A 22727-nucleotide genomic window follows, 5' to 3' on the forward strand; every position below is an offset into this window, starting at 1 on the left:
ATTTGGGAATTTGCGAAACTGCTGTGGGCACCGCCACAAAATGGCTCCCACAGCAGATGTGGCTAGTCACACAACAGCTGCCGTGGGGGCCTGGCTGGGCAAAAGTGAGCCAAAGAGGTGCAAGGGAGGGCGAAGTAGCAAGACAAAGGGGTAAAGAAAGAGCAAGGCTGGAGGCGAGAAAGGGAGAGAAAGAAAACTGCATGCAGTCCACGAGTACAATATAGACATTAAATAGCATTGTGGACAAAATCGTGCCCTGCAGGACCATGCAGCCTAAAACGCCAGTGAGCCAATAAGAGAGAGAGACAGAGAGAAAACACAATATGATAAACACATACCTTTGTGTGACTGTGGATATAAATGCAGTACTAAAATTGTGGGTTGCAGGGAGGAAAAGAGAGATTCCAGCCCCTGAGGTGGGGAATCCTCCTCAGGTACTCTCCAGTCCAATTCATACATACATGATAGCGGGGGGCAAAGATAGCCAGACAACGATGGACAGATATATACACAAGCCGTCACCCGATAAAAGAAATCTTAGACAATTCATTGTATCAGTATATATTTTAAGTTTTTTTTACTCTTAAGTCAAACAGAATCTTGGAGTGGCTTAATACACCTTCCGTTACATATGTGGAAAAATGCTTGTACATAAGAGACATATACATATGTTTTTTAGACCATGCATGCATGTCTCTCAATGCGCCACCATCTTAGAAGAGGCATTTCCTCCCATGGAAGGGAGAAGCAGGAAGGCCTCTTCTAAGATGGCACCTCCTGACAGCTGTTTCCAGAAGTATTTGTAAGAAAATTGCGTAAAAATCTGGCTGGCCCATTAATCAGCCAAGGGACAGGTTTTAAGTTGACCCAAAAATATTTTTTAATCAACTAAATATTGGAGACCTACACACACACATCCCTGCCATGAGGTAGAGTCAGAATGCGACATCAGACCACAGAGTCGCAGCACCAATGAAAGAGCAAGGCCAAAGTCTGGTGTCGGAGGTAACCTGCTTGTCTACCTCATGGCAGGCCGGCCCTATGCCTTCAGGTTAAGAGCTGGAGCAAACTGTAATATAGGGGTGGGCCACTTGTGGCCTTATAGATGTTTCTTTGGCCTGCAACTCCCATCAGCCCTAGCCAGCAAGGCGAGAGATGGTGGGAGTTGTAGGCCAAAACATCTGGAGGCCACAAGTTGCCCAACACTGCTGTAATGCCATGCCTGCTCTCATCTACAAACTTTAGAGTCAAATAAAGAAGAGCCGGTGTGGTGTAGTGGTTAGAGTGGTGGACAGGGACTTGGGAGATCTGGGAACTAGTCCCCGCTGGCCCACAGAGCTCACTGGGCGAGTCTGAGCCAGTCACCGACTCTCAGCCTAACCCACCTCGCAGGGTTGTTGTGAGGGCAAAATGGAGAGGAAGAGGAGGATCATGTAGGCTGCCTGGGGCTCCTTGGAGGAAAGGTGGGATATAAATGTAATAATAAATACTAACAAATAAGTCCACTGTCCTGTGGTAAGCGGTCCAGGAGAGAGGGAGGTAGATGAGAAGACATCAAACACCTCCTCCTGCTCTTTCTAGACTCTCCCAGACTCAAGGCCATCTTCCATCAATGGCCTTGAGGGAAGGATCCTGACCATGATGGTCATCGTTTTTTAATTTGTTAATATTGTTTATTGTGACTTTATTCTTTTTATGTTGCTCGTAAGCTGCCTTGGCCGGCTTTCTATCCATATAATCAATAAACCAAAGCGGGCATCATCAAGCATAATGGAACCCAGAGAGCTACAGAACGCCAGAACCCGCTGATGTCACACAACGCCTCTCCGCCATTCCTGCAGACGAAGGACGGGGGGCCGAGTCAACATCGCTGAGCCGCAGAAATGGAGTTCCAGCAGAAACACATCAAGTTTATGGCTCAGCAGTACCTGGACAGCAGCCAGAAGAGGAAACCCCAAACACCGTTGCTCTATAAGAGGCACACACAATCCTACCGGTAACGTAGACAGAAACAGAGCCGAGACATTTTGCCCACCCCCACGAGGGAATATCCAAATCCCCAAAGTTAAACTATGGTGAGAAAATAAAAGCGTAAGAAGAGCCTCGTAGTCTTGGCCATGTGTCCTCTGTTACTGAGGGTGGTCTCCTTATTGGAAAGACCTCTGCTTGAAAGTGCCCTCTCATGCGACATATGTACTTTGTTCCCAGGGGTCACCTGAGCAGAGAAACCAGCACCCCGCCGCTCTTCCCAGACATCCATTCCGGAAGACAGAGCAGTAAGTGGACAAGTGGAACACCCCAGGTTATGGCCCCATGGGCTCAGGCGTGGCTAGTAGGAAAGCAGATGGTGTAATCCTGACATGACAACGCAGAATTTTTGTACGTGTGTGTGTTTGTGTGCAACGATTCTAAAAGTGTAGTAATCCCAATGCATTTTGAGGCTATGCTTTCTTCCTCAAAATGCTTTACGGCAGACTTCTAGGGTCGGCGTCAAGGCTGGGAATGGTTGGGCACCTGCCAAGGGCCCACACCCCAGCAGGGCCCCGCTGGCAAAAGACCCTTGGACTTGCTCCTCCTCTTCACCTTTGCAACCTGCTTGTTCACCCGTCTCTCGTTCCGGCCTGGACAAGGGTGGTGGGGAGGAGGAACAGCAGCAGATGCCATGACCCACTTGCCCCCTGGCTCTCTGCCTGCCAAGCAAGCCGGTGGGAGCAATGATGGGAAAGAGGAGGGGGAGCAGGGGCAGCTGGTGGCCATGGCGGTGAGAAGGTCGACTCATCAAGGGAGGGAGCCCATGGAGGGTGTCTCGCTGGAGGGCCCTCCAGATCCTGAAGCTGGCACTGCAGCCTTCCCCAAACTGGTGCTGTCAAGGTATCTTGGACTACAACTCCCTGCACCCCCTGCCAGCATAGGGAAAGCTTTCAAATAAACCTGCACGCCCATAAATAACAGGCAAGATGGTTTTAAAAAGCAAAGGACATTGGAATTTGCTTCTTTCTTGTTGTACATGGTGTTAGTAGTCCATGTTTCCCCTCAAAACAACCCTGTGAGGTAGGCTGATAGTGACTGGCAGGAGATCAAGCAATGCATTTAACGGCTGAGCATAAATGCGACGGCAGCCTACCTGGTCTTGCACAGCCAGTGCTCTACCCCCTATACCATACTGTCTGTCAGTCCCACTCCCAGCACCTCTCTGTCCTGACTGCCTTTTCTAGCACCCTAGGCACGCATGATCATCCTTGCCTCAAGGGATAGAGGAATTCCACAGCCCTGAAGCCAGGAGGCAACAAATTACTACCCTTTATGGCCACTTCTCTTTCTCCCTTTTCTGTTCCCAGGGGCCCTGTGCCCAGTTGCTATCACGGTGGCAGCCTCCCTGACCATTCCGAGTAAGGCCACCTGCTCATTCCCGTGAGCCCCTCGGCCATTTCCATCCTCCTGAGGCAGCCCCCGTCGAATTGCATGTGTGTCTGGCGGGGGGAGAGCCATCTTATCCTTCCCCACAAGCAACAAAATGTCTTGCACCTGCCCTGGTTCTTACCATCATTCACCTCTTAATGGCACAAGGAACCCACGTAGGGGGCATAATATAAGGAAAGCATCCATATATTATTGATTTGTCCTCAACAGACTGGAGCTTTGTGTTTTGCCCTGCAAGCTAGCAAGGCTGCCAACTTTGCCCCCGCCCCCGCTCCAGTGCCTTTAACAGCTCGATCCAAAGACTTTTGCAGTAGGCATGGACACCAATTGCCAGGAATGAATCTGAACATGTGGAGCGGTCTGGCAGCTCCAATTCGGAATCAGAACGGGAACAGCCAGAACAGAGGGAGGCCCCCTCCCTAGTGAGCCCAGATATGGCGAGACTTTCTTCCCAAGACCTTGACACATAGATGGCTCAGCCTGAACGGCTCCCCCCTTCCTCCACCATGAGAACTCGAGTTTCGGAGGAGGGCGAGGGGCGTGACTTGAGGTTCACCAGGGTCCGAAGCGGGAAAAGCTCAGGGCAGGGTTCAGATGCTCTGCCAGGTCGGCCACTCATGGAAGCCAGCGTAGCCCCCCTAAGGGAGGGGCATCCCTGCAAAGCCAGTCTGGCCATGAAGTTGCTGGCAACTTCTCTAACTTCCACGTATCCTCTACTGATATTCCTGATATTCGTAGATGTGCGGATTAGCCGTTTCCTGGAATCTGCATCTGTAAAGAAGCTAGTCCTTAACTAGCAAAGAAGTGTAGCCAGAAGCTTTGTTTCCCAGAGTGCGTTGATCAGGAAGGGAGTGGACTGGTATCTTTGTTGTCCTTTATCAAGAGTTAAAGATGCTGCTTTCAATAATCTGGCATAACGATTTTTCATGCCACATTTATTACAAGTCTTTCCAAACGCTGGACATTCTCGAGGCTTGCATACTATACCACAATTCAGGCACTTGAAGGAACGTGACACTGATCTCTATGGCTTGAAAAGTGCCCGCCTGTTTCTTCAAGCTGCTGTTAAAGGCAAAGAGGGAGACCAGGCTCTTTGGAGGGAGGGCAGTTGGCAAGCTGACCCATCTGGTTCCCTTTCCCCTCCATCCCTCCCCATCTCAGCCACAGTGATCTTGTGCATACCCCAGCAATCCATCAATCGCCGTGTTTGTTTGCTCTAGGATCTCCAGCAAAATCAGAAGGCCGGCTGCAGCTGATGGTGAACATAGACAGCCCCGGGCCAGCAGCATACCGACCGCCTAACATGACCTGCAGGGAAACCAACGCTCCGTCCTACACCTTCGGGTGGAAGACGCCCCCGAGAGGTACGGGCAAGGCCTGTGTCAAAGGTCGCCCTGTCAAAAATGCCTGGCTGGGAAGCTAGCCGAGATCTGCCATGCTCCGGATGATCCCCGGGGGCCCCCTGCTCCAGAGCAGCCCCCCAGTCTCCTGCTTAGCCAGAGCTAACGGAGGACGAGGAGCTCCCTTGAAGCACAGGCAATCTTCTCAGACTCTGCGACTGTCTTTTGCCAGCCTATGCTGCTCTTCAGGGAGAGACAAGCAAGCGTCCATGCAGTGCAGGGTGTGCGTGTGTGTGGCAGCAGCCGCTTTTCTCCCGCCTCATGCGGGGCAAAACCTTGTGCCGGCACTGCTTACTTATTTGGGGAGCTTGGGAACCTCTTGGGAACTGGAGCATCCTTCACAACATCACAGAGGACAGAGGTGGAAAGGAAACCTCACTCGGGATCAATTTGTCCTGGTCTACAAATGCAGCAGAACCAAGTAGCAGAGAGCTTAGCATGGAGCGTACTACCACTTGCAGCTGCAGTTTGGGGGAAATCATGTTTATATGATCCTAGGACAGCTTTTCCCCAACTGGGTGCCTTGCTGTTGCTTTGGACTACAACCCCCATTATCCCCAGCCAGCACAGCTGTCAACCTCGATGACACATGATATCCACAACCTTTGCACCAGGCAGGCAATTTACAATGCCGCCTGCATGCCCAAGCCCAGCAGTCTATGTCGGGGGGGGGGGGAGTTGCATTCCCGTGGTGGGTGGAAATTGAAGGCAAAAATGCCAGCATATTTTAGCTGAAAGCTTCCTGCCAGTACTGAAGCCTTAGGAGGCATCTCAGCCTTTTAGAATGGAGAAAATTCACCCAAGGCAGGAAACCAACAAATGATCACTGCTTGGGAGAAAAGGGTGTGGTCATTCAGGGAAGGGCTGGATTGGGCCACAAGCAGGCCAGATTTCAACCCCAGGCCTGAAGTTCCCCACTCCTGCTTCATTGGGCGTCTTCTTGAAGAGGTGTTAGCTGGTTTTATTGTTAATGTTGACCATATTCTTTATTATTATTATCTTTCTTCTATTGTGCTTTGTGGCTTTACATTTTGTATGCTGCCTTGGGTTTTCCCCCAAAGGTGGCTTATAAAGCTTTAAAAAAAACCAATAGTCTATTTTCATTTCTCTCTAGATGGTGGAGGGCGTCGGGCCTGGCAGAAATCTTGGTTCCTGAGCAAGAACCCATTCATCAGGAAAGTGGATTTTGCCTGTGAAACAAACGTATGTGCCACTCTTGGGGCGGGGGGATGTCCCTGCCAAGCTGAGCCCCCTGCAGGTCAGAGGAAGGGGGATGGAGGGCTGTGCTAGGCAGATCGGGGTGGGGTGGAGCCTTTCCTGCATGATCGCATGGGTGCTGAATCTCTCCACCGTTGCTCAAAACTGTGGACTGGGGACCACCACTGGCTCTCCAGCTCACTTCCAGGTGAGCCTCAGTGTTGCAGCCTGCCCAGAGCCTGCAGGAGGAGGAAGAGACCAAAGGAGTTGGCAGTGTGGGCACTAGCACATTTTGAAGGATGGGCGCTCCTCAAGATCATCACCAAGAAGAGTCCAAAAACGGAAGACTGATGCGTTGCCCAAAATCAGCAAACCAGTACTAGGAGTTTTCACCTCCAGCAGGAGCCGGTCTTTGGTAAAGCCAATGGGTCTTCCCTGCCCATTCCAGACTAAGCCCCCGCAAATACTTTGCATCGCAGCAGGGAACAATACAGTGTTGCTGAGAAAATCAATTTCCCCCCAGCTACTGTGAGGATTGCAGCTCAGCTTAGAGCGAACAGGGGAGTCCGAGCGGGGTGGCAATGACATCAGCATCCTTGCTAATTAAAAAGTGCTGACAACGCCATGACTCTGTGCACCCCATTTCCACTACACCACTCTGTGCATGGAGGAAAAGGGAATGAATAAACCTAGGATCTCTGGATTCTGGTGGCATAAACAGGCGCTCAGAACATCTCAGGGATGATAGAGGTTGTGGGGAGGAAACCCTACAACAGGGGTGTTGATTGTCTTTTAGCCTGAGGGCCAAATTCCATTTCGGAGAAGTTCTCGGGGGCCGCATTCCAGTGGGCAAAGGGGCGGGGCTAAAACTGCCAGCATATTTTAGCTCAAAGCTCTGACTGCCAGTAACTAAAAGCTTTAAGAGAGGACTCTCAGGCTTTTAGAATTTGGGAGGGGGGGATATGCCAAAGCCAGGAAAGCTACTAAATGATTGGTGGTAGGGAGAAAGGGGGCGGTACCAGGGGAAGGGGGCATGGCCCTCTGGGGAACCCTGAAGGGCAGGAAGAGGAGTCCAGCAGGGCCAGATTTGGCCCCTGGGCCTTTGGTTCTACACCCCCGCACATATCAAATCAAATATTTTTAGTTCCTTTAAAAAAAAAACTGCATTAATGCTTTGTAGACGTTGCACTGCTGCTAGCAATTTTACTTCGGTTTTATTGTTTTAAACTTTTCAAAGATTTTTAACATTGTTTTGTTATACTTTTATATTGTATGCTTAAGTTTATTAAACAAGAAAAATCATTACAACTCACTACAGACAACGCGTGGTTTAAAGCTTTAGTTGGTGAACTGCCCAGAGCGCTTTGGTTATTGGGTGTTATAGAAATGTAATAATAATAATTTCCATCTTATTACATTTCTGTAACACGCAACAGCCGAAGTTGTCTGGACAGTTCACCAACTAAGGGCACAACCCTATGCATGTTTAGACAGAGAAAAGGCCTACAACTCCCAGCATTCCCCAGCCAGCCTGCATAGGATTGCGCCCTAAAGCTTTAAACCACACGTTGTCTGTAATGACTTGTAATCAAAGTCTTTTAGGCCACTTTTCCTCAAAGGAGTTTGGGATGGCTTATCTGGCATCTCCTTTTGTGCCCCCATTTTATCCTAACAACCACATGCGGTAGGTTAGTTGGAGAGCGACTGACACAAATGTCACAGAGCATGGTTCGGGGCTGAGAGGGGATTTGAACTGGGCTCCTTCAGGTTCTAGTCTTTATGTACAGTGTTTTTATCCTAAAAAAAGGTAAAACACAACACACAAGGAAAGAGAGATGGGGAGAGGGGAGGAAAAAGCCTTTCAGCAGGACTGGCAGAATGGCCCCGCTTCCCCTCTCCTCCCTGGCTCCCTCTGTACAGGACTACTCTAGTGCCGCTCTCACACCTGTTCTTTGCAGTGGCCCTCTCCTTTCCACTACGGCCAACCCCTGGGTTCTCAGCTGGCCAACCGGCCCAACAGCCCAAATTTCACCATCGGCCACAAGGGCGAGTTCTCTTTCATCAACAAAGGTGAGGACATCGCAGGCGTCTTTTCCTTCTCTGGGGAGGGCAGTTCTTGGCTTGTTCCGGGCAACTAGGGCATCTAATGCCTATTTGAGGAGTGGCCAGTCCAAGTTTTGCAAGATGAGGAGCCTTCAGTGGTCTGCCCCCTCTCCCCCTTTGCTTGGCCTCTGTCTGGGTCCAATCCATACCACCCCCAAGAAGGAAACAGCAAGGGGAAGAGACAGTGCTGCCCCTTCTTCTCGCACCTATAACTGTTGGCTTGCTCAAAGAGGGCAGGTGAACCAGCAGCAACAGCGAGGAGGACAAGCTGGGCCCCTCCTAGGGTGTGGGCCTCAAGATGTGCCCAACAATACCAACTCATGACACCCCCGCCCCATCTCTGGTCCTCCAAACCACCCAGCTTCCTCAACTCTCACCCCCTTCCCTTTCTGCTAGACACGGTCAACGACCCAGCACCCAATAAGTACGACACAGAGCGCGCCTACAACTACGTGCTGTACAGATCGCCTTCCTGCATTATCAGCCCCGCACCGCTAACTGGGCACAGGTGGGCTGGAAAAGGTGAGGAACATTGGAAGCCACCATCCTTACAGATGTCTGAACACCTGCTCCTTCAGGAAGCGTCCTCTCCCAAAGTCCCCAGCAGCATCCAGGCTAGAGGGTGGGGGCTGCAGAGGGAGCCCAAGACTTCCACAGGCTGGAGGGGGGCCACACGAGACTCACGGGCCAGAGGTTCCCCACCCTCGAGGTAGACTGAAGTATCTGGAGGGACACAAATTACCCACCCCTGCAGGAAAGAGTTGGCTCTATAGTCAAAGCTGAAGCGGCTCACAGGAACCTCAGGACCAAACCCTGCTCTGCTGGGATTCCAGTCCAGCCTTCCCAGGGAGCCCCCCCCCCCCAAACTGCTGGGTCATTTCCCAGCTTTTGTGCAGTTTTCCCCCCATTCTAAAAGTTTCTAATGACTCTCCTTAGTGCCCAGCAGCAAATGATGCGAGCCAAAATAGGCTGGTATTTTGGCCACCACTAGAAGGTGGACGCCAAAATCTTCTCTGAAATTGAATTTGGCCTTCAGGCTAAAGTCACCCGCCACCCAAGCATAGCCAGTGGCGGGAGCCAGTGGGAGTTGTAGCTCTCTGGATTTGTTGGCCTACACATTACCCACCCCTGGATTAGACAAACCTTCACAAGGCATTTTTAATGGTTTTTCAATTGACTCCATTGTAGCTTTCAGTGTGCAGGCTCCCTCAGCAGTCCCACCACCCAAGCCTCAGCAGCTGCCGCCTTCTCTCTTGCTTGCAGGGGGCTCCCCCGGTCCCGGCGCTTACAACGTGGCGAGGGGGCACGATGCGCGCCTGCCCAGCTCCCCCAGCTTCTTCATCCAAGGCGTGCGGCGGCCCAAGAAGCACGAGACAGGGCCGTTTTCAACACTGTGAGGCTGCTGGCGCCAGGGAGCGCGCCGCCCCGCCGCTTGGCCCTTCGGCCGAGTGGAACATTCAAGGCAGCTGTTCTAACCAATACAGGCTGAAATGTGTTTTACAAAAACCACGGGGCGCCTTCCCTCCTGCTCTCTGAGCCATCCAGGCATCAGCCGAACCCACACAAATGGGGAAATGTATATAAAAACATAAGCGCAGGAAGCTACATGGGCAGAGTGAATGGGCAGAGGAATCTTGTTTGTGGGAGAGAAAACCTTTCGCTTTAAGGGAAAAAACCTTTTAAAGGCACAGGGCAACTTGTGGCCCTCTAGATGTTCTGGCCTACAACTCCCATCAGCCCTAGCAGCATAGTTAATAGTGAGGGATCATGGGAGTTGTAGGACAAAAAATCTGGGGGGGGCACATGCTGCCCGATCCTGCTTAAAACATGCTTTTTACACAGCAAGTTTGTGTGACCTTACAGTTGCAGAGGGAGAGAATTCCTGAGCCTTCCAAAATAAGAGGAAGGGGTTAGATGTTAGAATTCAGACTCCCCCATTTCATTAATATGTTCCATTTATAACCCACCTTTCCTCCAAGGAGCCCAAGGCAGTATATATGATCCTCCTCTCCATTTTATCCTCACATGACTGTGAGGTAGATGAGGCTGACACAGTGAATGGTCCAAAGCCACCCAGTGAGTTTCATAGCTGAGTGGGGACTAGAACCCAGATCTCTTATTTAAGATTGAAAAAAAAAAAATTAAACAAACTGGGAGGCCGGCATGCTGTAAAGCAAAGTGCTGCCCTCCAGCACCATCTTTATTTGGGTTCCAAAGAGCGGCCTTGCGTTTTGGAGCTAAGCCTCACCTCTGCCTTGGACTCAGGTTCTCAGGCAAGTTGCTTATCTTTTAGCCTCAGCAATTTGTCCACCATGGCAGCCATTTTGTGAATGGGCAACCCCCATGGCAGCCATTTTCTGAGAGCACGCCCAACACCCTCTTAAAATTCTGAATGTGCTCGCTGACCCAAGAAGGTTGGGGACGCTTATGGTTTGAAGGCAGCTTTCTATGTTCATAATGTGCAGAACTTGTCTGGCATGGTGCTTGTGTCCTTCCACCAGCCTTCAACTTGGCCCCTTCAACAGGTGTTGGACTACAGCTCCCATAATTCCCAGCCAACATGGCCTTCGGTCATACTGGCTGGGAATTCTGGAAGCTGCAGCATAACACATCTGGAATGGACCAGGTTGGAGAAGACCATCTTCTACAAAGGGAAATCATGCAGCTGTACCGAGCTGGTACCAGCCTCAGAATACAGCTCACACAAAATCCCAGTTGCCTTGGTCTAAAGTTTTGTTTTTAATGCACAGAGCATACACGCTAGGTGAGACATCCCCCACCCAAACCCCGAGGTGTCCTCGAGTCCCGATTTTCTTACAGCGTGATCACCCTAACCTGCCCAAGAAGGGGTGCGTGGCGGGAAAGAACGCAGCAGAAAAGAACCAGACCTTCATGCATGGAGCATCATAGACGAACTGCATTTTTTAGTTTTTTAACCAAGATTCACGATACAGAACTTGTGTTGAGTCCACTCGGGCAGCAGCCTTAGCCCTGTGGAGGAGGGAAGAACATGGTTTGCGTGTGTCTTAAGATGAGCTAGTTCAGTTTAGCAACAAGGGGAGGCGATTAAGACAATGGGGGGGAGGCACTTACCGCCGGACATTCAACAGCACCACTATTAATGTCGTCTATGACGTCATGGGGGTGCCTGCCGTCAATACTGCAGCCCACAGACTGGGCGGTTCCCAGGATCTCCTTAATGGTCCCTGCAGGGGGGCAGGAATCAACAGGCTCACTCTCGGGCCCACACGCTCCCGAGTGCCCTAGCAGGCCGACAGCTCTAACGTGGGTACAACCTGGAGCAGCGTTCGCAGCTCCCTTTATTTCAAGGGGCTGGCACAGGAGGAGGGCCCAGTGACTGTGCCCCGGGGCCAGGCCTTCCCGTCTCCCTCAGCCTGCTCCCCAACACAGCCACCGCCATCTCAGGTCTCACAGCAAAGCCAGGATCAGCACACCCCCAAGCCCCCCACCTGTATCTTTCAGACGAAGGGTCCCCTCCTGCTGCCCAAGGAGACTTGCGTGCACCAAGGAACTCTGGGCCATCTGCAGGCTCTCCGGAAGACAAGGGTGACCTATTCTAGGGGCTCCACTTAAGCTAGGCATCACCACCCAGAACCACCTTCCCCAACCTAGGGCCCAACAAGAAGTGCTCGGATGACAACTCTCACGTTTGTGAACCGCCCAGAGAGCTCTGGCTATGGGGCAGTACAGAATATAATAAACGGAATGGAAATTCCCAGCCAGTAGCTCAACCCATTGGGAGGGCCCCAGTCTGGGAAAGGCTGAGCTAGAACATGCCCAATTATTTGGGCTCCCGCCAGACACGTCAAGAGCCGTTTGTGCTCACTGGAGACCACCAAGCTGGGGCAGTTTAGAACAACAGAGGGCCGAGAGATCAGTGGGAGATTTGCATGCCGCTGCCAGCAATAGATAAATACTGGGCTGGATGGACCCATGCATCTGACTGTGCGTATGGCAACTGCATGTTTGGAGGGGAGGCTGAACTCCCTGGGAGAGGAACAGCCTTGCATGCAGAAGGCTTCCAGGCTCAACCTCCCTCAACTGTCACCCCCGGCAGCCATTCCAGCAGGCTGTACTGAGGGAGAAGCAGGGCCATTCCGCTGGCCCCGCTGAAAGGCAACTTCAGTTCTCTTTTTCCCTCCCCGCCCCTTTCTCCTTGCATTTTGAGATTGTCCACCTGCAGGGCAGGGACTGGCTTGTTTCACTGATTATACATACGCCCCTCCAAGAGCCTTTTGGACCCAAAAGCAGGATTACAAATATGTTAAATAAACAGGCAGTATTGCAACATTTTATACTGTATTTTATGATGAATGTTGCGGTCTTAATGGTTATGGACTGGCCAGAGCGCTTCAGCTATTAGTCAGTAAAGAAATCTAATTAATATTGGGCTAGACAGACCCGCGAGCTGATGAGAGTAAAAAGGGAAGCTTCATCCATTCAACCATTGCCATGCGGTGCAGGGAACTAGTGATCGGGGCACCTGACCGTACCCACTGGGGCACTTCCATCCTCCCCCTCACTTCTACCTGAGAGCTCCCGGGCCAAGGACCTGTGCCTCATCTGCCGGGCGATGCTGACGATCTCATCGAAGCTGACGCTGCCGCTGTGCTTGACTGTAACGAAGAATGAGCCCCATCAGTCTCTCCAGGCTGGCCACGGAAGCCACGCACAGGAAGTCATCGGCTGCTCCTCCCTGAAGGAGAGGAGGAGCCCTCGGCCCTGCACAGTGTTCCCAGTTCTCGGCACAGAGTTACCCACGGAGAGAATAGCCCTGTTTCCTAGAATGGGGTGTTCCTCTCAGCTCACCACTGGAATGTACGAGCCACTGCTGAGCTCAGGCAGGCACAGTGGCGGGTGGCTGCGGCCGGGAAAAGGGCGCAGAAGGGGACTGCCACGTTTGCACACTTTATGCCAGCGTTGGACTTCTTTTCCTCCAGATCCTGGGCATTGCAGCAGTCCACTTGCTATGCTTTTTCATCTTGGCAGGCATTAGGAGTATGACTGAACGCGAGTGCAGCTCCAATACAAGACAAAAGGGTGCTTATTAAGGTAGCTTGGGCTGCACTTTCCAATAATAATCTTAGCATAAAGTAAGCCTGTTCATGCCATCCCGGTCGTTGTAAACCAGTACGCGGCTGGAATAATCTCTGCGCCGAGGCCCACCTGGCACCAACACCGTCATCTTTTCAGCGCCAGGTTCAGACAGCCCTCTGCCCCCAGGCATTCAATGGCATATAATGGGGAATTTATGTCAGCTCTCTTGAACAGGCCTAGTATATATTGAACTGGTTAGCTGTTGAAATTGCTTTAAGTTTTGTATACTGAAATTTTATGCTGTGTTTTAATATCTTGTGTCTGTGGTTTGTGATTTTGTGAATTGTTGTGAACTGCCCACAGAGCTTCGGCTAGCTTCAGGTGGTATAGAAATGAAATATAATGATACCCACACACCCACTTTCACAACTGCCTTGCTGTCTACTGCTTAATCACAGAACAGGTGACATGCCTAGACTCATGGCGCCTGGCCCGGTTCTATTTCTCAGGACCTTTTCCACAGAGCTCCAAGTGTCTGTTGGTGCCAACGGAAGGTTGTTTTTCTCGGCTTAGTTGCCATGCAGGGGGCAGCGTTCAAGGGGCCTGCAGCTGGGGAGGGAAGGGTTAACTTTCCCCTCCCCAACTGCTGGAACACCCCTCAAAAATAATTCCCTGCGTGACAACTAAGTTTAGAAACAAATGCTTTCCGTTTGTTTGGGATGATCTGGGTCAGAGTGCAAATTCACAGAATTTATTTTATGGGAGATGATTTGAACAGCTTAATTGCCTAGCTCTGCCTCCTGTGAAACTGAAATAAATCCTAGTAATTCCTTCTAAGTTTGCATATATATATATTGCTATATAGTGCTAACTGCTATATAGCAATTAGCACGTGCACATTTTACGCAGAGCTGTGTCCTGTGGATGTGGGCTCCGAAACTTACGCGTCTAGCAATGCCCCTGCACAGCACTCTATTTCCCCGAGATTCATTAACCGGGAGCCACGAGAGAGGCTGGACACAAATTTAGACACCAGCAAAGTGAAAAGCAGATTTACTTCCTTCCATCCTGTCATCTGTTAAGAGCCCTCTCCCTAAACATTCAACCCTTGGCTAAATTCTCTGGGTCCCATAGACAGATCCACACCACACAGTTCCAGCTGAGCCAAGAGAGCCATTCCTTGCCATCTGAACGGCATGGCCAGCCGAGACGGCCCCCATCCCGGCTAAGCCCGACCCCAGAAGACAAAGCAATGCACATCCCCACCCGACACTCACTGTTCTTTTGCTTCTTGCGGTCGCGGGGAGGCTCCTTCAGCGCTTTGATGATCAAGGCAGAGGCGGATGGGACCACCTCAATCTGGAGGGCAAAAGAGCCAAATTGGAGCCTTGTGAGATGGCGGTGGGGAGAGAGTGAAGCTGCTGGTGCCGCAAAGGCTGCCAGGAAAGCAGCCCCCCGCTCCGGCCACAACAGCGCCTCCCAACAGCACACGTTGGCAGAGTGAAATCAACAAAATGACTTCAAATCATTTTAAATATTTCTACTGAATTCCAATTGTCTGTTAAAAGTTGCAGCTGCAAGTTTCTCTTTTACAAATAACCCGGTTTAATATATAATTTAACTTTAATGCAAAACATATAATCTCTTAAAACCGCAGTGGTTGCTTCTCTTTACATGCTTGCTATGTCCTACACCAGGGGTCCCCAACCTTTTCGGATTGGTGGGCACATCTGGGAACTTTAGAAACTGCTGTGGGCACCACCACAAAATGGCTCCCATAGAGGATGCGGCTACTCACACAATGGCTGCCGCAGGACCTGATAGTCGGGGGGGGGGCAGGGAGAGAAGTAGCAAGACTAGAGGCTGGGAGGGAGAGGGAAAAGGAAAGAGTTGCTTCCTGGCCTGCCCAACCTCCTGCCCATACAGACATTTTCCCTTCGCTCTCACACTCCACTCCCAGCCTCTGGCCTCGCTATTTCTCTCCTCCAACCCCTTTTCTCGCTGGTTCTCTCCCTTCTCCATCCCTAGCCCTTGGCTTTGCTTTTTCTTCCCCACTCATCCCTTTATCTTGCTGTTTCTTCCCCCTCCCAGCCTCTAGCCTCACTATTTCTCTGCTCCCCATCTCTTTGCTGTTTCTCCCCCCACCTCCTCCAAGCTTCTAGCCTTGCTCTTTCTCTTCCCCCTAACCCTTTGCCTCGCTTTCCCTTCCTGCCCACTGAACAGCTGATCCCCCCCCCCCCAGATTATGTCCCCAGCTTTTCGGCACAGGGCTCGTCACGGCCAAAGAAGAGCTCTGCTTCCTAAGCTGGGGGGCTGTTTGCTCTCAGCTCACCACTGGAACGAGCCAGTCACGGTTGTACGAAAGACACGGTGGCGGGTGGCTGTACAGCAGGAGCACAGAACCTCGTCGGCAGGACTCAATTTCAGAGAAGTACTCGGGGGGGGGGGGGCACATTCCAACAGGGGAGGGGGGAACAAAACCAAAACAGCAGGGCCAAAATACTACGATATTTTAGCATACAGCTCTTGCTACCAGGAATGTAGCATTCTTTGGAGAGGCATTTCAAATTTTAGAATGAGAAAAAAGTGCAAAACCCAGGAAATCAACTAACTACTGGGGGCTGGGAGAAAGGAGGGCCATAGGCAGGGGGCGTGGCCACTGGGGAACCCCAGAGGGCAGGATTAGGAGCCCAGGCAGGGCAGATCACAGGCCTGAGATTTGACCCTTCTGGCTGTAAGAAAAGCTGAAGGATGCCCAGGATTTTAGCTCAGACCTACAGCACCTGTGTAATCACACCACCCCTGTCTGCAATGGGGGTCAGGGGAGTTTAAACGCCTCTATGACTTGAGGAACATTTGCACCTCTCCCCGCACCCAAGTTCAAACAAGTTCTGTGGAGTCGTGATCTCTTTGATAGACAAAGACACCAGCCAAGTGGGTTAGTGCCAACCCCAGTAAGGGCTCTGCAATTTTAACTCATTTAAATGTGTCCATGTGGTTGAGGCTTGCAGGAACATCTTCAGCCACTAGATGGCAGACTTCCCTAACCAGCATTTAGACTTTGAAGTGGGGTACGAATCCCTTACCTTGTTCCGGTGGCGGCATCCGCTGGAGGGGGGGAGGCGCTCCGTCCCTCCCCCCGGAATCCTCGACGGGGGAGGAGGCGATCCGGTCCTCCCCCCTGGAATCCTCGACAGCCGGCTCTGCCCCGCGGCGGCTCTGCAGAGCAGCCAGCCAGGCCAGGGCCGTCTGCAGCCGGATTTCCGGCCGCTGACTGGATGGTGCGGATGCAAATAGCAGCCGCATCTGCATCCAGCCAGGGAGCCATGATAGGCTACGTAAAGACTTACGTAGCCTATCACAGCTGGGTAAAAAAAAAAAGGCGTATGCAAATAGCAGAGGCTACGGCAGCCGCCATTTGCGTTCCTTATTTTTCGCCGTTTTAGTCTACGTAAATATTTACACAGACTATTATGGCGAAAAATAAGGGGAACGCAAATAGCGTGGTGGGCGCTATTTGCGTTCCTTTTTTATTCTTACATAGACTTATGTAGCCTATGTAAGAATAAAAAAGGAACGCAAATAGCGCCCACTACGCTATTTGCGTTCCCCTTATTTTTCGCCATAATAGTCAACGTATATATTTATGCAGACTAAAACAGTGAAAAATAAGGAACGCAAATGGTGGCCACCGTAACCGCCGCCATTTGCGTACGCCGGGTTTTTTGATTGGCTTGCCATGATAGGCTACGTAAAGACTTACGCAGCCTATCACGGCAAAGACCAGAATGCAAACGGCAGCCACGGCAGCCAGTCGAAAGACCAGCCACCGCCGGAGCCCTGAAAAACTGCCCCAGGTAAGTCTTGTCCCGGGGGGAATCCGTGGGGGGGGCAGCAGGCTGTTCCGCCACGGATTTGTGGGGGCCGAATGCCGGTGCATTCGGCCTCACTGAAATCCGTGAAAAATTCTCCACCATCCCTATTTTGAAGGCAGGGGAGATTAGGCAGCTGAGACAGAGTGAGACGCCTGCTCCCTCCCCTCTGCTGGGGTGCAGACCTCCCCCAGGGGAATCGAGTAGGCAGATCCCACCCTTAGGTGGCTCTAGGGCTGCACTGTGACAGGGGCTGTGCCCTGGGGGGGCAGGAGGTGTGGCTCCACTCAGACAGGGCGGAAATAACGTGTCCAACTCTGCCAGATGGGTCAAACTCCGCGCTATTCCAACTTGCGTGAAATCAAGTCTGTCTGCTAGTCTACAATAAGGGGGTAAGACCTGCCTGGCAGGGCAGCGGTAAAGATTTAGATTACAGCCTAAATGTGGTTGTGCTGGCTTTATGCTATTTTGGTGGCTTTATGCTGTTTTGGTATGTAGGTGGTTTTTAGATTCTATTTTATATTGCAGTTTCAACTGATCTTTTCGACACCGCCCAGAGAACTTTGACTATTGGGCAGCATAAAAATGTAATAATAAGTAATAATAATGCAGCAGCGATCTGAACACTCAAAAGGCACTATATAGAATTATTAGGAGCTCGGGAAGAGAAATTGGAAATCTTTTTTCAAAGCTGGGGATTCTTAGCAAGCCAACGCCCCCAGACACAGATGCTCTCATCAAGACATAGGGCTTCAGCTGGTCAGTGTCCCCATAGAACAGTGCTCACCCACGCAACTCTGCAACCCTCAATGACCAGCTCCTGCAAACCCACTCACCCGGTCACCCCCAAGGGCCACGTTTTTGAGGTCCGGCCCCAGAGACCTCCCACACAGCCTGCTGAGTGGCACTCATTTTATCGACCTCGGAAGGATGAAGGGCTGAGTCGACCCTGCCGGGACTGAGGCTCGCATGACCCAGGGTGCACTGGCCACAGAGCTGTCCCTTCTGGCGTTGCCTGTACCTGAGCTTGCCTGTTCTGGATGGTCAGCTTCACGGTGATCCTCAGCCCTTTCCAGTCACCGGTGGCCTTGGCGATGTCGTCCCCCACCTTTTTGGGAGACTGGAAAGAAGAACAAAGGCATGATGGAGCTACTACGCTGCCAGGTGGCCAATGCAGAAAACAAAACCCTTGTAGTAAGAACCCAAGAAGCGCCGTGCTGGATTAGACCAAGGGTCCATCTAGTCGAGCATTCTGTTCACACAGTGGTCAACCAGCTGCCTGTGAGACACCCACAAGCAGGACATGAGTGCAACAGCACCCTCCCGCCCATCTTCCCCAGCAACTGGTGTACGGAGGCACTCTGCCTCTAATACTGGAGGTAGCATATAGCCATTAGGACTAGTAGCTGTTCATGGCTTCATCCTCCAGGAATACCAGTTTCCTTTCAGTATTGCCCACAATATGCTGAAAATGTTCACCCTAAAACAAAGTTCTGCCTTGCAAATAAACTAGAGATGTTACTAGCCCACAAGAAGTTGGATGGATCACCACAAATCAGGATGTAGCTCTATGGGAACGTTTCTAGGGCAGGGCTAGCCAAAACCAGACTTCAGCTACCAGACCAGATTTTTTTTTAAGCTGCTGCAAAGTGGATAGCAGTTGCAAGCAAAGGAAGAGGACACTTCACTCCACACCACCTTCTCAAAACCAGCAGCTGAGCTGAGATTAGGTACTTCATTAAGGTTGAACTACATTCTCTCGTATGAGATCTCAAGTCAAAACATGCTGAAAACTTAAGCTTCAAATCTACCAGTTTTGCAGATACGCTTATAAAAGTTTCTAGTCCTCAAGCAGTTTGTGTCTGTAGGCAAGCTGCATTAGCCACTGGTGGCACATGGGATGACATAAAGGGACAGAGTTCTGCAAAGTAGCCATGGTTGGTGGCCTGCGGGTGGTTATAACCAGCCAAGAGGCAATTTACAAGCCTCCACATTTGTACAGTAACGTCATAATGTCCCCAAATCAAGCCTCTTAAAAATTAGCTAGCTTGGGAGAGTTTGTCACATAAGGAGGAGACTCTGGATATCCAGACTGAACTACTTTAGAAAAAACAGAGCGAGCTTACCAGACCCAGAGGTCCGATTTTTGGAGCCAGAGCAGAAGTAGCACCCACTTCACCCCCGGTGCATCTCAAGAACACTGCAGGAGGGGAACAAAACAGCACACAACATCAGCCCTGGACAAGCACAAAGCAACAAAAGGCAGATCTACATTGCCCACTAGGATGCCCATGGCAAAACGGTCACTACAGCAAGCCCACAACCTTAAAACAGCATGAAGTGCTTATCTACAACAATAAAAGTGGACGTGTGCCTGTCCATCCGACCGTGTCATAGTTGCAAGACCATAAAACCTGGATACTCGAAACTTGGCATGCATACAAGGGGACCCGAGACGTGTGCAGGTAGCTGATGACAGAAGAGTCCTGGACAAGACCCTGGAGAAGCACTGTCAGAGTAGCCCGTAGTAGGTTAAAAGAAGGAAGGGTGCGACTCCCCCAGTCTGAACCTACCTATATGCTTCGATCTGCAATCCGAAGCCTTCCTCTGGTAAGGTTCTAATAGGTTCCTGGGATTTACTACTGGTTGTTTTAAAACTGTTATATTTGCATACACTGGGTTTTATATCCTGTATTTTTAGGGCTCTAATCTTTGTAAACTGCCCAGAGCTTTGGCTACTAGGCAGTACAGAAATGTAATAAGTGAACTGAACCAGCTTCCTACGTCTTAAGGAAAGGACTACACTTCAGCACCAGAGCAAGTGTTTCACATGCAAAAGATTCCAGGTTTGATCCCTGGCATCTCCAGGTGCATCTGGGAAACACTCCTGCATGAAACCCTGACAGCTGCTGCTGGTCAGAATTGCAGACTACGCGAACATAGATTAATGAACATTCTTGTATGGTATGAGGCTGTTTCCCGTTTTCCTTCCTACACTTTGCATACAGAAACTCCCAGTTAAAAGGATCGAGGTGAAAGACCTGCATCAGAAACCCCAGTGTGCTGGTACCAATCTCAGTAGATAATATTGGGCGGCATGGACACACAGTCTGACCAGGCATAAGACAACTCTCTATGTATGGAAACAGGGTACAAACTTAGTTAGGGCACAATTCTATGCAGGTTTAGACAGAAAAAAAGTCCTACAACTCCCAGCATTCCCCAGCCAGCCAGGCTAAACTGCATAGGTTTGCACCCTAAATATATAAAATTAAGGGATATAGCAGACATCTGAACTCATACCACCAAAATAAGATATAACACTAGAGAGTTAAAGGCCAGAAAACCAAAAAAAATGGGAGGAAAAGAGAACAGTTTAAACACAAAGACACACAAATTCCTTCCTAGTAATTTTTTAAAAATTGGTAAAAAAAACCCCGTTTTTCCTGAATTCTCCCACCCTTTCTTCCTGTATTTTTCCCCCAGGCCTTCACATCTCGATGTAATAGTAGACTAGATATGAATAAAATATTAATATCTAAAGAGCCAGTGTGGTGTAGAGATTAGAGCACTGGACCTGGGAAACCACTCAGCCAAGAAGCTCACGGGTCGGCTTTGGGCCAGTCACTGACCCTAACCGACATCACAGGATTGTTGCGAGGATAAAACAGAGAGGAAGACTGCATAAGCCGCTTTGGGTTCCTTGCAAGAGGAAAAATGTCGGGATACAAATGTAGTAAATAAATCATGATGACAACGATTGTGATAATAACAACAACGACGGCTAAAAAAAATAATATAATAGAAAAATGATAGAAAATAATATATTATATTAATAATAATATAATGAAAAAATGATGATAGAAAGTAAAATACTAATAACCACAGAAAAAGTAAAAAAATAATATAAAGGTCAAGAATTTCCAAGGGCAAGGTCACGTACGCCTGAGCGGGGCACACAGCCCGAAAGGCAGCCTGGACACGGGAGCGAAGCATTCACACGTGCTGTCGCTGCACGAGCCACGCATCGCCCTTGGAACGGGCCAGTCCCGCGACGCTCCTCAGGCCCAATCCCGAAATGAGCCACTACGCCCAACCCGCCTGGCCTCAAGACTCACCGACTTTGATCTCGTTGGGGTCGAACTTGGGCGGCATGGCGGCGGAGCGGGCGGCGGGCTACGCGCCGGCGCGGATGGCGGCGGATCCGGAGGAGCGGCGGAGCCGGCCGTCTAGCCGGAGGTAAAGAGGAGCAAGAGGGCGGCCCAGCCAAGATCCCGCGAGACATACCCGGCGCGATCTCGCGAGCCGCAGTAGCCGAGATCCCGCGTCCTCACGCAGGTGGGCACGGCTATGGGAGGGTGAGGCTACGGAAGCCATGTTAGGTTTGGGCAAAGGAAAAAAAGGCAGCGTCACGCCTGCCGTTGAGATAGGAAAACAAGCCGTGCGCGCGGCCTAAACTTCCGTCGTAAATTGAAAACACTGTCGCCGTTCTATCCCCTGACGTCTCAATGGTCAAACCCCCTCTCTACTTCGCTTGAGGAAACAAGAACCCGGGTTCAAATGTGTATCGGAAGTGCTAATAAAACCTCCCCGAAATGTTCCTCTATGGACTCCTTTGCCCCGCCTCAGTCTCATTCAAACCCCGCTGCGGTCCCAATCTCAGTCTCGCGAGATCCTATAAGCTCCGCCGCCGCGGCTACTGCGGGCACTGCTGAGGGGGGGAAAGAGGCCACGGGTGCCATTTTGGCTCCGGGCAGAGGAAGGCGGGCGGGCCCGGGAGACGCTCTGGCCTCTGCCTCTTTGTGGGCGCGGAACGGAGGAGGTGCTTATGGGAAACGACCGACATGGGGGCGGGGGACAAGACGTAGAAATTTCCTGGGGCGGCTCGTCGTTTGGTGACGGGGGCAAGGGATGAGCCGGTAAGTACGGAGCGCGAGAGGGGACACTGCCCAGGCGGCGTGGAAGAGACCTGTATGGAAGGAGCCCTCAAGTACGGGGCGCGGGAGGGGACAGTACCGCGGTGGGCGGAGCCTGCCTCGCCCGTTCCCCTCAGGGCTGGGCTCGTTGCCAGGGTTGTGGGCGGGCCGCTGCTCAGGGGCCGCCCCGCCCGCCCGCCCTTGTTTCCGGGCGTGGCCTCGGTGCTGCGCTCCTGGCCGCCTTGTGCGAGGCTCCTGCATAAGTCATCGCGGTGGCCCCTTCGCGTCCCCCCTCCTCCCGGGCGCCTGCCGCCTGTACACAAGCTGGCATGACGGGCAGAAACCAAGCTGCACCTGTTGAGTTTCTGCCTGGAATCCCAGTTCTCCGGAGCCGCCAGCCTCGCTTTAAGAGCGCCTTGACTTGGAAATAAGCCCGTCTGTCTTCTCTAATGGGGCTAGCTCTCAGGTAAGTGTGTGGAGGGCTGTAGCCTGAGATCATGGGGGTCCCATAAAGACTGACAGGTGAGCCCTGAGGTTATGGGGTTCCTCACAGACCGGCGGCTGAGCCCTGAGATAATGGGGGTCCCATAAAGACCCGAAGGCTGAGCCCTGAGGTTGTGGGGCTCCTCACGGACCGAGGGCTGAGCCCTGAGGTTGTGGGGCTCCTCACGGACCGAGGGCTGAGCCCTGAGGTTGTGGGGCTCCTCACGGACCGAGGGCTGAGCCCTGAGGTTGTGGGGCTCCTCACGGACCGAGGGCTG

At 51.5% G+C, this 22727-nt stretch overlaps 3 protein-coding genes and 1 non-coding gene across 8 annotated transcripts in view; 2 read left to right on the forward strand and 2 right to left on the reverse strand.

Moving 5' to 3' along the window:
- Positions 1 to 4710: 4710 nt before the first annotated feature.
- On the forward strand, positions 4711 to 9575 carry STPG3 (sperm-tail PG-rich repeat containing 3). The gene is made up of 5 exons (XM_084820975.1): positions 4711 to 4784; positions 5935 to 6023; positions 7976 to 8087; positions 8517 to 8642; positions 9384 to 9575. The coding sequence occupies exons 1-5, from the start codon at positions 4724 to 4726 to the stop codon at positions 9515 to 9517; spliced, it is 522 nt and encodes a 173-aa protein (XP_084677101.1). The 5' UTR covers positions 4711 to 4723; the 3' UTR covers positions 9518 to 9575.
- Positions 9576 to 11015: 1440 nt separating this feature from the next.
- On the reverse strand, positions 11016 to 21306 carry RPL12 (ribosomal protein L12). The gene is made up of 7 exons (XM_084820974.1): positions 21169 to 21306; positions 19177 to 19250; positions 18072 to 18170; positions 14456 to 14537; positions 12671 to 12757; positions 11214 to 11326; positions 11016 to 11111 (listed from the first exon to the last, which is right to left on the reverse strand). The coding sequence occupies exons 1-7, from the start codon at positions 21203 to 21205 to the stop codon at positions 11106 to 11108; spliced, it is 498 nt and encodes a 165-aa protein (XP_084677100.1). The 5' UTR covers positions 21206 to 21306; the 3' UTR covers positions 11016 to 11105.
- On the reverse strand, positions 12869 to 12999 carry LOC146335596 (small nucleolar RNA SNORA65). The gene has a single exon (XR_014785983.1). It is a non-coding gene; the product is annotated as a small nucleolar RNA SNORA65 (small nucleolar RNA).
- A 554-nt stretch (positions 21307 to 21860) lies between the features above and the next one.
- Positions 21861 to 22727, forward strand: part of LRSAM1 (leucine rich repeat and sterile alpha motif containing 1) — a 37132-nt gene continuing 36265 nt past the window's right edge. Inside the window, exon 1 of one of the 5 annotated variants that reach the window (XR_014785888.1) lies at positions 21861 to 21969. Coding sequence is in view for 2 of the 5 variants with exons in the window: in XM_084820979.1 (XP_084677105.1) it covers positions 22416 to 22432 (17 nt within the window). In the remaining 3 variants the exon portion in view is untranslated. Of the gene's footprint in view, positions 21970 to 22005; positions 22433 to 22727 lie in introns of those variants that run through there. The other 4 variants (XM_084820980.1, XM_084820981.1, XM_084820979.1 and 1 more) reach the window with 4 other exon arrangements.

This window comes from Heloderma suspectum, chromosome 14 (genome assembly GCF_057233095.1).
Source record: "Heloderma suspectum isolate Gila_16-S chromosome 14, 16-S_ref, whole genome shotgun sequence".
Taxonomy (NCBI): Eukaryota; Metazoa; Chordata; class Lepidosauria; order Squamata; family Helodermatidae; genus Heloderma; species Heloderma suspectum.